Here is a 13,959-nt window from a genome sequence, read left to right as displayed (position 1 = left end):
CAGGTCATTTGCTTTAAGAAAAAATCTTTTATTTCAAGAAGGCATTTTAACCTGCAGATGTTATTGACATACAGATGTGAGGAAACACCTGTGAAGTAAGCCTGAGAACATCTATCCTGAGTGGCACTCACAGCGTTAAAGAGGAGCCCGTCTTCAGATTAAAGTCCATTCACTAATTCAAGAACTGAACCGAAGATCAAGTTTAGCTTCAACCGCAAAAAAAAAAACAAAAACAAAAAAAACCCAGCCCAGCTCGGAGGCAGAACAAATGCCGAATGCATGGCCCTTTATTTTGGTAAGCAACAATGATGTATTCGAACTGCACTTTATGAAGTCACTTTATCGTGTCTGATCAAATAAAGCCACTTAAACTGTTTCAGCTGCTGTTGAAAGTCCTAAAGAACCAAAAGCATGTCTGTTTTTTCTCTTGGTAACTTCCTGCAGGGTTTCTGGTCCAATTAAAAACCACCGAAGCTGCAACCAGATGCCATCAAAACAGAAAACCACCTGAAACTGAGCTGCTGTCAAAAATAACACTAGGTGGTCGAGGTGAAACATGACACTCAGCTCGGCCAGTTTCCTGTTGGACAAAAACAATTCAGCACCTTGGCAAGTTGCCTTTTATTTTGAAAGTATCCATGTATAATGCCTTTTTTCTTGAAAGGTTTCATAGGTAATGAGAAGTTTCACTTCCTGCTGCTGGTGTATGTCATTTCAGAATAAAATCCCTGTGTGTGGATGGTGTGAAAGAAGGGAGGCATTCACACAATGGGTGGCGACCACTGCTTTTACTGGTTTTACTGGTCTGACAGGTAAATACATTTTGATGATCAATAATGAGGCTACAGTCCTCAGCAGAGAGGCACGAAGAAGAACCCCACCCCCCCAGCCAGAGTCACGCTCAGGCTCCGTCTACTTCACAGCAACAAAAACAGACACTCAGAGATCAATTGTTTCTGATATCCAATCAATAATTGATGAAGTTCACCTGATGGGAGGGATCAGTTCCTTTCCCCTCCTACGGATTTGTAGACCATAATTTATCCAAAGAACGCAAACAGGTGTTCACTTTCAAAAACTTGCCACTGTCCCATTGAAGGGACTTTGACCAAAATGCTGCTTTTAAATGCGGCTTCCTGATTGGTTCAGAGCATCTCATGTGTCCCATTCCCCCCAAAATGTGTTTGGCAGATGTCTGAGGGGAGCGGTCAGAGCAAACACGCTGCCATCAGACCCACCGCATCATTCGCCATTTTGATAGATGAACAGATGGAGGAGGCGGAGCGTGAGTGTGACAGTCAGTCATATTCCACAACCAATCAGCTCGCTCAGCTGCTGATAGTCCAAACTTCCTGTTCAATTATTTCCCTCAAGACAAAAGCAGACGAGACAGGGGAAAAAAAAAAAAAAAAAAAGCAACTTAAGTTGAGTTTGTGCTTCAGTCTATCAGAATCAATAACTGATCAGCTGATCAATAACTGAAAGGTTGCATCAGACTTCTTGTCTGTAGCTCACTGGCTCCGCCCCCAGGCACACCAGAACTGCTTGGCTTCATCCTTTCAGCCAGCAGCAGAAACCTGATTTTTCTTTATTGAATATTATTGATAATCAGTTAATTATTTGATCAATGAAGTGAAACCACTCAGGCCTGGTGTGTACCATGTGGCAGCAGCTTCCTGCTGTCAGGGCTTATATTATGAAGCTTTTTCCTCTATGGACAAACGGATTCAGGTTTTACATGAAGTCTGAATAAACTCATCACGTAACAACACGTTCATGTTAGAAGGGTTTTCAAGATAAATAAAACGTCTGTTAACGCCATGCATTTTATTTTGAAAATCCTCCGGTAACAGCAGAGCTCTGATGAGCCAATTGATCGATCAGCTTTGTTTGAAGAATCAAAGAAAAGGCTGATGTTTGAGAAAGAGACAGTCGGGTTTATTGATTAGAGGGGGGGGAAAAAAAAAAGTTTCTGCTTCAAGCTTCATTTGTTCAGGGTGTTGCTTTCGGTTTCCATGGTGATGGACCTCCAACCTCAGACACCGTCTAAAGAAAAACCATCCATACTCCACCCCCCCAAAAAAACAACAAAAAAAACAAACAAACAAACAAAACAAAAACAAAAAAACCCAGCAGAATAAATTATCGCATCCCTGCCCTCTGTTCACGTGACCTGCAGGGAGACGCCACCCTCAAGCTAATCAATGAGTTTAAAAATCAAATAAAACCTGTTCATTCGATCAATGAGCTGATCAGCTGTCTCACAGGTGAGGCGATGTCAGTAGCCTCAGGACGGCTGCTGCCGGCAGTCTGCACTCTGTGAGGGGGGACAGTCTGTGTGGGAGGGGCACTCTGAGGGCCCTGCCTCCTCCAAGGCTCCCTCTGCCTTTGAGGGCCCCACATCCTCTGAGGGCCCCACCTCATGCTGCTCTGTGATTGGAGGAGCTGGTGCAGGTTTAAATTCTACAGAAATAGAGTTTGGATCTTGACCTCCAAAGGCTCCGCTCCCACCTAAGGACCTCCCTCCTACTGCTCCCCCTCCCATCCAGAACTCGGCCACCACATTGATCTCAGCTGGCCCCTGATCGCTGCTGGCTCCCGCATCCACTGACGACGTCAGGGCTTCAGTGAGGATGGCAGCTGTGTGAGCGACCCAGTTCAGCTCCGCCCTCACCTCCCCGCTTCCTGAGGCTCCACCTTCCGCAGGGGACGGAAGGGAATCTGTCTGAGGCCCTGGCTCAGCTCCACTGGTCGGCCCTGGTTGGGGGGCATTGGCGGGTCCCGTTCCAGCGGCGGCAGTGCCAATGTTGTTGTTGAGGTTATCCTGCAGAGCCGTCTGGTTCTGACCAGCCTGCTGGTTCTGCAGGAGCATCTCCTGGATCCGGATCTGCTGCAGGATTGCCGGAAGCTCGTAGTGATGGAAGAAATAGATCATGGAGTGCTGCGAGAGGACAAAAATGTTAGATTTACTGTCTGAGGGGAGGGGCTTAGCACAGGCATGAGGATGACGACACTTACCTGGATGAAGAGCCAGGAAGTGACGAGGGCGAGGCTGCTGTACTGGCCATTGAAGCGGTAGTGGTAGGCGTAGAAGGCGAAATGGTAAAGGTAGAAGAACCTGCAGGGAGAACAGATCACATGATCAGTCTTGAAGGTCTGCAGGCTGACAAGAGACATTCACAATAAAAATGGCCAAAGCCCGATTGATCTGTTTATTGATCAAATGACCAGGAACCCTTTTAACTTAATTCTGTAACAATGACCTCACACACAGAAAGTGACCTCACCTGAGCCAGTGGCGTTTGCTGGTGTTTGTGTGGCAGCAGATGGCGTCGTACTGATCTGCCAACCACACGATGAGGATAATGTAGAATGCAGTTGTTGTGTCATTGAAGAACTCTGACATGATGGCCTCCATGCCTGAGACAGAAAGTGACATCACAGGTCAGCTTTAAATGTAAGCCACACCCCCCAACCAAGGCTAACGTCCATCCAGTCTGTTTACAAACATTTTTTAATTTGACGCTCGTTTTTATTGCCAGGAACCTTCAGTACTTTGACTTTAATCTTTATTGAAACTGAACAAACAGGATCCCAAAAAAACAACAAAAAAACAAAACAAAAAACAAAACATCAGGTCACCTGGAGGTCACTACAGAGTGTCGGTACAGCAGAGTCACGAGCTGCTCTGAGATCAGCCGACTGACAATCAGGCCTGAGCAATCTGTGATTGACAGACGCAGCTACACAAACAAGCTCAATAAAAGCTTTAAAAAAAAAAAAAAATATATATATATATATATATATATATATATATATATATATATAAATAATATGCAGTCACACGACTCCAGTGTAAGGCTGCTAACACTGGAGTCATGTGACCTCTCACTTTTGTAAAGTGAGCAAGCTAGCTGCAGCATTTTGGACTGACTGTAAACAGCATCACAGCAGACATGCAGGCCCTAACCTGCACAGTACCTGCTCACCTTAGATCAGATTTCTATGTAGCGCTGAGCAAGTTTAAATTCAGTTATTTTTAATCTTTACTATCAAACCATAGTTTTTATTCTCTCGCTGCTTTCTATTTATTTATTTTATTTTATTTAGAAAGATGCCAGATTATAGCCTTGGGCTAATTTCCATCTGCAGACCCTCTGGCAGGTTGGTGTTAAACACAAGTTAGTAAAAACATACAGAGACATTATTTACAGGTCATGTGACAAGGACAAAAACAGTGATCACATTATACTAGAACCAACAATGACAAGAAGAGTGGACACAGAGGACAATATAGATAACAATAACGGAAACACATCAGTTATATTGCACAAACCCCAGTATTGCACATGCCCTGACTGTCTTGATATTGCACTGACCCATTACACTAATAGTCGTTTCCTTTTTTGTAACACAATAACTCTTTTTCACGTCCAATATAAAGCATGATTATTAAACATGATCACATGTTTGTGTGTCCCTCAGCCGCCCTTTTAACTGACTCTTAAAGATGGGTAGACTTGTACTTTCCCTCACTGACAGTGGAAGACTATTCCAGAAGCTCACTCCCTGATATGACAGAGCATTCTGTGAAAAGTAAACTAAAAAGTATTTACTCAGCCATAAAACTACTGACTGGAATTAAGATGCTTGTGTCCAGATTAACCTAAGATGTTTCTGAGGAATTTATCACATCATTTTCACAACAGTGTTGCATTTTACTGATATATTTTTATAATCTTTAAAGATTTTTATAACCCTTTGATAACATCTCTGGAGCAGGAGGAACACTTTTCTTTGGTAGAGGAGTCATATGAGCTATGAAATACCCCTCTATGATTTGTCAGATGCTGCCACCCTTTGATGTGAAGGGGCACGTGGGCCTGGGTTGATAACAGGCCCCACGCAGCCGCTTATCCTGACTGCCAGTGTTAGGGTAAGGGAAGCCAGATAACGGAAAGAACTCGGCCACGCGTCAGGACCCAGGTGACAGAGGTTCAGAAGCGTCCTCAAACAGAATGGGATCTGGACTCACCTACGAGGGCCAGGATGACAGTGAGCAGAGGGGCTGCTGGGAAGGCAATGGTCATGTTCATCTCCAACATCTGCAGGAGGTCAACTGTAGGGGGTGAGAGAGAGTCAGAATAGACCTGAGGCTCGGGTTCAAAGGTCAACACTGAATGGTATGAGGAACTGACCAATGAAGACGAAGATCTGGTGGTGAGAGTATCTGAGCAGCATGGACACCGACAGAGTCTGAAACGGAGAACGCGAGACTCTGTCGTGACATCGTGCGACTGAACGAACCCGAACGATCAGTGTGGGTCATTTACTGTATTTGTACTTACAAATATGACCATAATGACAAAGGCGGCCAGGTAGGAGGTCCTGGCCATCCACATGCTGACAAAGCGGTAATGCTCACCGGAGACCACGTTCCTCAGGAATCCTGCAGAGAACCACACAAACACCTGAGCTGTGTCACATGACTGGAAGTAAACACCTGCTCTCTAAATCCAATCAGTGAATGTAGCATCACACCAAAGTGCCCTGCCCCACCCTCCATTTACAGCGCCCACCCCACCTTTGTTCTCCTCATTCTCGGCGAGCGCCTTCACGCTCGACATCAGGATGTCATCGTAGCCCAAAAACTCATCGAGCAGGAAACGACTGAAGCCATCTCCGAAACACTCGTCCTTCATCGGATCTGCAAACAGACACAGACGCGGTTAGGGTGTGCAAGTTGGCCAACGCTGAGGTCATGTGACACGGCGGCTCAGAGTCTGACCAAGTGTGACGACCATGACAGGGATGTTGAGTCTCTGTCTGGTGCTCTGAGAGAGGCGCAGGAAGCCATACTCCAACGAGTACTCCACGATGTACTCCTCCTGAGGCCACACTGCGACAATGAACAACAAAGTAAACAACCACATCAGAAAAACACAAAAATAAATACATACAATCTTAAATTGTGAAACATTAAACAGCTAAGCAGGTGTTTCTGGACTGAATAAGGAGGCGGAGTTAAAGGAGGTGAGGTGGCAGGGGTGGGGTGGAGAACGGTTTACCTGCTCGGGTCATCATCTCCAGCTCAGACACTGAGTCCTGCAGCGGCTGCATACCTTTAGTGGTCTGGCTAAATGAGACGTCCTGGCTGTCGTTGGCTCCTCCTCCTCCTGAAGCTCCTCCTCCTCCTGCACCAACCAGAGATGGCTTCAGGCGGGGCTCGATGTCCAACTCAAACTGCAGCAGGACAGCAAAAGGTTTTGAGGGTCATTTCTGCTTTTAATCTGAGAGTATCCAGGGAGTAATATGAATACTGGCGGTCATCACATTACTCTGGCTTGAGGGAGCGCAGTCAATGGGACACTGAGCAACGCTCATCACAAACCCCAACTGTGGGTTTCATACAAAAGGCTCCCGGTACCCTGTTGTTGCTAAGGAAACGTGTATTCACCAACCAGTTTGCAAGTAGTTGCAAACTGGCTGGTGAATACACATTTCCTTACACATTTTGTTCCACCAAAAACATCCCTTTGATTGCTGACCTCCGACAGAACACGGCGATGGGAGGAAGACAGGACGAAAGAGTCATTTGGAGGTTGTAGTAGTTGTGTTCTTCCAGCGATCGGGATCAGTGCAAGATCCCAACTCGGGGCCCGTGTGCGCAAGGCCTGAAGTAGCCAATAGCAGTTTAAAGTTCACCTGAGTCAGGTGTTCGGGGTAGTTAAGTCCCCAGATACACAGAACTACTCTGAGCTCACACACCACCAGAGGGCACACCTGCCAACAAGTGTTTTACCGCCATCCTCTTATTACTACTTTTCGTTTCTATTGGAAACCCAAAATCTGTGTGACTCTCAAACTTTATGAAGACCCACACACACACACACTAAACACTTCTGACTCACAGGGAAAACAAGAAGTGACATAAGCAGAGGATTTAGAACTCGCTGCAGCTCTGCAGGACCAGGATGCGAACGTGATTCAGAATTCTGATGCTAAAGAGGAAGCGCTGTTAAGGTCTGTCACTTCCTTTCAGCTCACCTGCTCCAAGCCAAGCTTGTTTACACCTGTGCAGGTGAGCTGGCTGTCTGATGCTGTGGTTTAACACTAGAATCACCAACACCAGTGATGGCAACGACATCATTTCTGTTAATTTTCTTCTAAATTTAAGTAAAATTTGAAAAAAAAAAACAAAAACAAACAAACAAGTATTTAAGGTTAATTTTAGGGATTTTATTAGTTTTATAAATTTATATATATTTTCATTACAGATTTTAAAGTTCAAATACAAAAAAGAATAAACAGAGTACAACAAATAACATCTAACACATCTAAAAAATCCAACTATTACAGACGAACGTTATCAAAGTTCAATGTGTGTGCATGTGAGAGAGAGTGAGAAAAAGTGAGAGAGATCACCTGCACTGAGCTGTTGTCAAACATCTCCACAGTCATCTCCTCCTCTTCCACTTCTTCGTCGGGCAGCATCGCAAGGCTGAGCCCGCCCATTGCCAGCCCCCCTCCTTCCTCCTCGGCATCCAGCTCATCATGGAGGCTCGCCGAGTCGTAGTGCTGAAGGAAGATGGGTGCCCGGCTCGAGTTTCTCTGGATCTCAACCCGCAGGATGCCGTCACGGGGCCAGCGCTCCCTTACCACCTCTAGACAGTTGATGGGTGAGCGAGAGAAGGCAATGTGGATGTAGGCAAGGATGAAGAGGACGAAGAGTGCCTGAGGACGGGTTAGAGAGATGTCAGTGAGCGCTGGTTGTGTCACCGTAATCTCATTTCTGCATCAGTGAGTCTCTCACAGCAACCAGAGTTTATAAAATACGTCACCAATAAAATAAAAACTAGGGGTGCAACGATACACAAAATTCACGATTCGGTTCGATACTTTGGTGTCATGGTTCGATTTTTTTTTCCCATACAAAAAAAAATGTTCATGCCTTTTTAATTTGTCATTTATTAAAATTATAAATATATATTTTAACTCAAAAGTGCAGTTTTTAAATTTAATGTTGCTGAAACAACAAAATAATTAAAATAATAAATCTGATCGAGAAATCACTCAGCTTTGGAAAAGAGAGTTTATTACAGAGAAATGTCTCTTTCCAAAATAAAAGCTATACTATACGCTTCTTCTGGGCTATATTCTCAGCAGCATATTAAACATATCAGGTCCCCATAAGGAGAATCATGTGCTAATGGCTGTCTAAATGACTCGGGTAAAGTTTGTAACATGCGTGCTTGTTGTTTTTGTCTGCTTCCACTTGTCTTTGCACTAGGATGATGTCGGTGTAAACGTGCAGTCATATTCGTTGTGTTCCCACTAGTGCTGTCAGCGTTAATCTCGTTAAAATGACATTAACGCCATAACGCGGCAAATCTCCGTTAACGAGTTACCGCGGCTCGCCCCGTGCGTGGGGCTGGACAGCGTTAGCACGTTAGCACGTTAACAAGCTAACTGCGCTAACGCACTAGTTCCCACCAATTGATGCATTGCGTGGCACATCCGACATACTGTTTTACTTTTGTCCATGATGCGCTTACCATCAGGGTCATGCTTCACATGAAAACCAAGATAGTTCCAAACGCCAGATCTGAATGAGGGTGGGGGAGGTTCAATTTCGGGTAGCGTTGAGGTAGTTGCCATGTTGCAACGAGCTTAGCTTCTGTCTTGCTAGCTTGTGCTGCGCTCATTGGATCTGCACTGACAGTGCAGCCTAGGCGGAGTAGTCGAATGCAGATCCACTGAGCGCTCAACACAGACAGCATCGTCAGAAGAAAAGTTGATAAAATAAATAACATTTTTGTATTGTTCGATACATATGCGTACCGAACCGAAAGCACTGTATCGAATGGTTCAATATCGATACGAGTATCGTTGCACCCCTAATAAAAACAATAAAATGTACACATCAAAATCAATAAATGTCCTCTGATCAAAGAAAGTAAACATCTGGAACCTGTCTGCAGAGTCACCAAAGACCCTTCCTCTGTGGGTTAGCAATCGTTTCTGGTCTCTGTGTAAAGCAATTCTGCTGGCTCCTCACAGCTTCACCTACATCATTCGCAACATAAACCTGCCCACTGAGCATGCTCAAATGTCTGAGACAACGCTCTGTAAGGACACCGCTGACTCCACAGAGGAACCAGCTTGTATCGGGACCCTGTCCCCTACCTCATTCACGCTACTAAAGGAACAGGCTGCTGGGAGACTTCCCATAATACTCTAAGGGTTTCTTCTCCACTTCCTGCCACCCCCAACCCACTTCCCTTGCTGAGCCTGGCTCTATTGTAGATAGAACTTCCTTCTAACAGGTTCTTCCCCTCCACTGTGCTGTTATACCACGTGCTGCTCAGATGTGGGTCATCTGATCGTCTAGGTTTCCTCTTCTGTTTTGCAGACTTTACGTTGCAGAATAAAAGCATGTAAATAAAGTTTAACTGAATTATTTGTGGAGAGGAGTCACCTGAAACATCTGTGATCACCTGAAACACCTGACCATTACCAATACTGTGACGTGTTCCTGAGATCACTATTCAGAAACAGACTGACTGATCAGTAATGTGATTACATCCTGCTGACAGGTGAGCTGTGCCCCACCTTGAGCAGAACGAAGAACTCAAAGACCCTCCTGAAGGACGGAGGGAATAGGCGTGCGTAGGTGACGGCCATCTTGAAGAAGAGCGCATGGAAGAGGCGGTCGCGGACATTGATGAGGGGGTTCTGGTTCAGGTTGGGATTGCGGAGGCGGTTGGGTCCCATGTTGTTGTTGTTGTTGTTAAGCGGGACATTGTTGTTGTTCGCCTGGTTCTCCGACATGGCTGCGATTGCCCGTCGTTTCTGCTCGTGCTCAGAACTCACCACCGCCAATGACGACTCTAGGTCAACATGGCTGCTACTGCGTCCTCAGAGCGAAGGTCAAGACCTGAGTGCCGCACCTGGAACACACAGATGAACTCACTGATGACTACAGTCAGGGGGCAGAGCCTCAACCACCTCTGAAAACAGATCATTAAGGGATTTAGGTTCTCAGCTCAGAGCTGCAAACAATCAGTCACCTTTATTCCGATCAATAACTTTACACTAAACACAAGTATTGATTAACATGGCTTGTTTAGATAAAGTCATCTCAGTAATCACCAACAACCGATCCAACCTTTCATCCAATCAGATGACATGAGATCAATAACCTGCAGGTATTTTTATTTTTATTTTTTTTAAATCAGATCAAAGAAACCGAGACACTGATGATCTAATCTCTGTGCTTTAGGAGCTGAACCTGCTTGACACCAAAAGCCATTAGAGGTGTCAGCATCTGACCAATCACAGTTAGTGTTCAGTGCGCTGTCAGAGTGGCTGATTTTAGTACAGAGAAAGACTGAGCTGAAGAACTTAACCCCCACCTCCCCACGGCAGTACTTTATTTTTTCTCAGCACTGCAGAGTCTGTACCGAGCAAGGCTAGCAAAGAGAACTGATACCAAAAACTATCGATTACTTTCCTCTGCATCAATAACAGCAGCGTCAGCCTCAACTTCTCGAGCTGACACAGCTCCTCCCATCACTAGCAGCAGGTGGACAGTAGTAAACCTGGAGAAGCACCTCAGAGACTGTCAGTCCATCTTTAGGAGGAATTTCATGAATTCAGAGAAGCTCCTATTTTATTAAACATTTACCTGCCTGCGACACGTTAGTGTTAGGATTAGCTCTTTCCCCATCCTAACTGTTATCATTAAGCTAGGAGATGACATTAAAGTGGGAGTGAGGCAGGAAACAGACAGGCTCAATTTAATGACCGCTAGGGATGAGAATTGTAAAGGTTCTTGTAAAAGGACCAGTTCCCAGTTGTCCAATTCCTTAGAATTCCAGGACCTATCGATTCCGCTTACGGATTCTTGTACTCACACTACGATCAGCTGATTTCAGTTCTTGTGTCAGAGGAAAATAGCAGCTCAGTCGTAATCGTAATTATGAGACATTGTGTTTCAGGTCATTTTAAGGAGTAACATGAAAGTAACGTAACGAGCAGTGTTGGGCAAGTTACTGTGAAAAAGTAATTATAGTTACTAGTTACTACTTCAAAAAAGTAACTGAGTTACAAGATTCTAAAAGTAATTAATTACTTGAAAAGTAACTATTGCGTTACTTTAAAAAAAAAAAAAAAAAAGTTTAACCCTCTGGAGTCCAGGGTATAATTGGCCATTTTTGACTACTTTTGATGTTTTCCCCTACATTTCACCTTTAAAAACTATTTACTTTGCCTTGTTTGGTATCATTCTCTTCAGCACAACCTCATGTGTCTGGATTTACAGTTATGTTTTCATTTTGACATACTGTATTAACACAATTGAACACCGTGTATATATTGTTTATCATCACTCTGGTTTTACGTGGCCTATCAACACAATTTAAAACCTGGTATATATCACCTTGTTGCTTTGTCATCTTAAAGTGGTCGTGTGATTGGCTTACCATGACTACTTTATTCTTCCACAGCCAAACAGCAGCACTCATGCGATTGTTTTGCCCCCTTAGCTCCAGGTATTATGCCAAAAAGTGATCGTCGGGCAGAAAGTGACTGCCGCCTGCGGGAGCGCGCAGGCGGCAGTCACCGCATTTTCTTGTTAGTAACGGTGTTGTAACGATAGGAATAGTAATTACTTAGATTAATCGTTACTGAAAAAAAAGTAACGCCAATACTTGTAACGCCTTTATTCCCATCACTGGTAACGAGTAATGTAATGAATGACCTTCTCCAGAGAGTAATTAAGTCACACATTACATAGCTTTTAAGGAAAGTATTCTGTGTAATATGAGTAATAGATTACTTTTGAGTAATGACTCCAGCACTGATCATAACAAAGAAAGGATCATGGACAGTCAACATGGACAAACATGTGACCCACATTGTGCAGTTAATGTGCATGACTAATGTCTTTGATATGGTGGAGACTCTCAAAGCACAGCCAATAAGGAATCAAATCAATAAGTAATATCAATAATGGAATCAGAATTGCTAAATTCTTATAAATCTTCATCCCTAGTAACAGCAATAGTAAATAGTGAATAAGCCCATCCTAAAAACACAAGCAGTGAAATGACAGTGACAGATCAGTAGGAAACACGAAGTAGCAGAACTGCACCTGAGTGTGCACGTCAGGATCGCTTCTTCATTTCATCTTCTCCCCTCCCAGCATCCAAAATCCGAGCTTCACATTGAGTCCGACCAGTATTTCTTACTACCGTGATTTCACGGGTAAAGGGGGCTGTTTTTAGAGGTTTAGATGTTTTCTGAGGGAACACTTTTAAATTCCTTCATGAAGGAAACTCCTGGAGCTCAGGTGAGCTCAGACTGATGATGATGATGATGGATAAGCTGTGGCAGCAGGTCAGGAGGTCTGCAAAAACCACAGACTGAGATCATCAGGATCTTCTGCATCCTCCAGCTGCAGCCTGACGATCTCCAGGTGAGACACCACAGACCAGCTTATCCCCCCCACCGGTACATGTAAATACTGATGACCTCAGGAAAAATATCTGAGACATGTGGTCCTTCAGCATCGGGTCAGCTGACTCATGTCTCCATTAATCTCACCTGTGAGCCACACACCTGAGGCCGCTCTCAATGACAGGTGTGAGAGGCTGTTCTTAGTGCGGGAACCTCAGCAGCCGCCCCCTCCTGGACATCAGAGAGCATGCAGCTCTACATCTTTATTTACAGTCTGTGAGGTCTCAGGTAAAACAGGAAGTGGCGTTTAGTGACTTTTTGCCATGAAAACAGCAGGATTGGGACCATAGGGCCACCATAACAAGACTGAGGGTCTCAGGCTGTGACATGATCGTTTGCCAGGTGACCAGCTCAGGATTGCAGGGGACTCCTGGACATTGAAGAACATGCAGCTACCTGTGAGAGTGGGAGGAACCTCTGAGCTCAGTCTGATCCTCACTAACTTCCTGTCTGAATAAAGTTTAACGAAAATAAATAAAGTTTCTCACTTCTCCACTTGCTGCACCTCAGGACAGGTGATGTGATCAGCTGATCGTCAGCCCGGAAATGTGGTGTGTGTGTGTGTGTGTGTGTATATTCTGATCAGCTGATCCTGATTGGCAGGCTCAGGTGTGTGGTGCTGCTTCAAGCAGATTACCCCCGCCACCCCGCGTGTGTAATCCATAGACACCCTCACCAGCGGCAGGTGACGCTGACTCACCTGTGCGCGGCCTCGTCGTTGTTTCTCTCGCTTACCCACGAACGCCACAGTTAGCCGTTAGCAGCGCTAGCAGCAGGGTTAGCTCTGCGGCTAAAGGCGGAGTCCGGAGGCAGCCGGATCGGACAGAACCGGGAGCCGTCTCGATCCCAGCCGACAGGTGAAGGGACGGAGGGTCCGGGTGCACGGAACCGGAGCACGAGGTGAGCTCAGAACCCGGAAACTGTGGCTAAACTGCGGCTAACACAAGCTAACAGAGGGTAAGAGTCTGACTACTGTCAGCGCGTCACTGAGACCGGAAATACACGTCCTAATACCGGAAGTAGTGAACCCCGGTTGAAGGTTCTTATATCCCTGAGCGCTGCCTGGCAGGCGCCTCGTGCTGGTCGAAAGCTTCAGCACGTTTATTAACGGTGAACAGCTGATATGTCACTGGTTACAGAGTCCAAAAACTGGGATTGAGCTGATGGAGGAGCCTCGGATGAGAAGGTGAGGGAAGAATCACAGAAGTAAGTTAAATGATGTGAGGCTGTGATCAGCTGACCTGCTGTTCTATGTGGATCTGAGACGTCACACTGAACAGCTGTTCTGCATCAGCCAATCACTGTAGAGTAACCAGCACTGAGCTGCCTGTACGGCGTGTTCTTCATATAACAGATCTAATGTCTGATTAAGACCTCTGAACAGCACATGGGAGCTTCTCTCAGAGACCCTGAGTATGTGTAAATACAGCAGCTGGACTC

General features: G+C 45.3%; 1 protein-coding gene across 1 annotated transcript; it reads right to left on the bottom strand.

Annotated features, from left to right (window-relative positions):
* Positions 1–2,491: 2,491 nt before the first annotated feature.
* tmem259 (transmembrane protein 259) lies at positions 2,492–13,532 on the bottom strand. The gene is given in 13 exon segments (XM_080878006.1): positions 2,492–2,708; positions 2,711–2,941; positions 3,019–3,118; positions 3,288–3,420; positions 5,036–5,119; positions 5,199–5,256; positions 5,349–5,449; positions 5,585–5,707; positions 5,789–5,899; positions 6,069–6,243; positions 7,426–7,734; positions 9,613–9,950; positions 13,220–13,532. Coding segments are annotated over 12 exon segments (1,728 nt in total). The 5' UTR covers positions 9,832–9,950; positions 13,220–13,532; the 3' UTR covers positions 2,492–2,624.
* Between the last annotated feature and the right edge of the window lie 427 nt (positions 13,533–13,959).

This window comes from Rhamphochromis sp. 'chilingali' (genome assembly GCF_963969265.1).
Source record: "Rhamphochromis sp. 'chilingali' genome assembly, chromosome: 3".
NCBI lineage: Eukaryota > Metazoa > Chordata > Actinopteri > Cichliformes > Cichlidae > Rhamphochromis > Rhamphochromis sp. 'chilingali'.
Note: the sequence above shows the minus strand (reverse complement) of the source record. Positions and strands in the feature narration are given on the sequence as shown.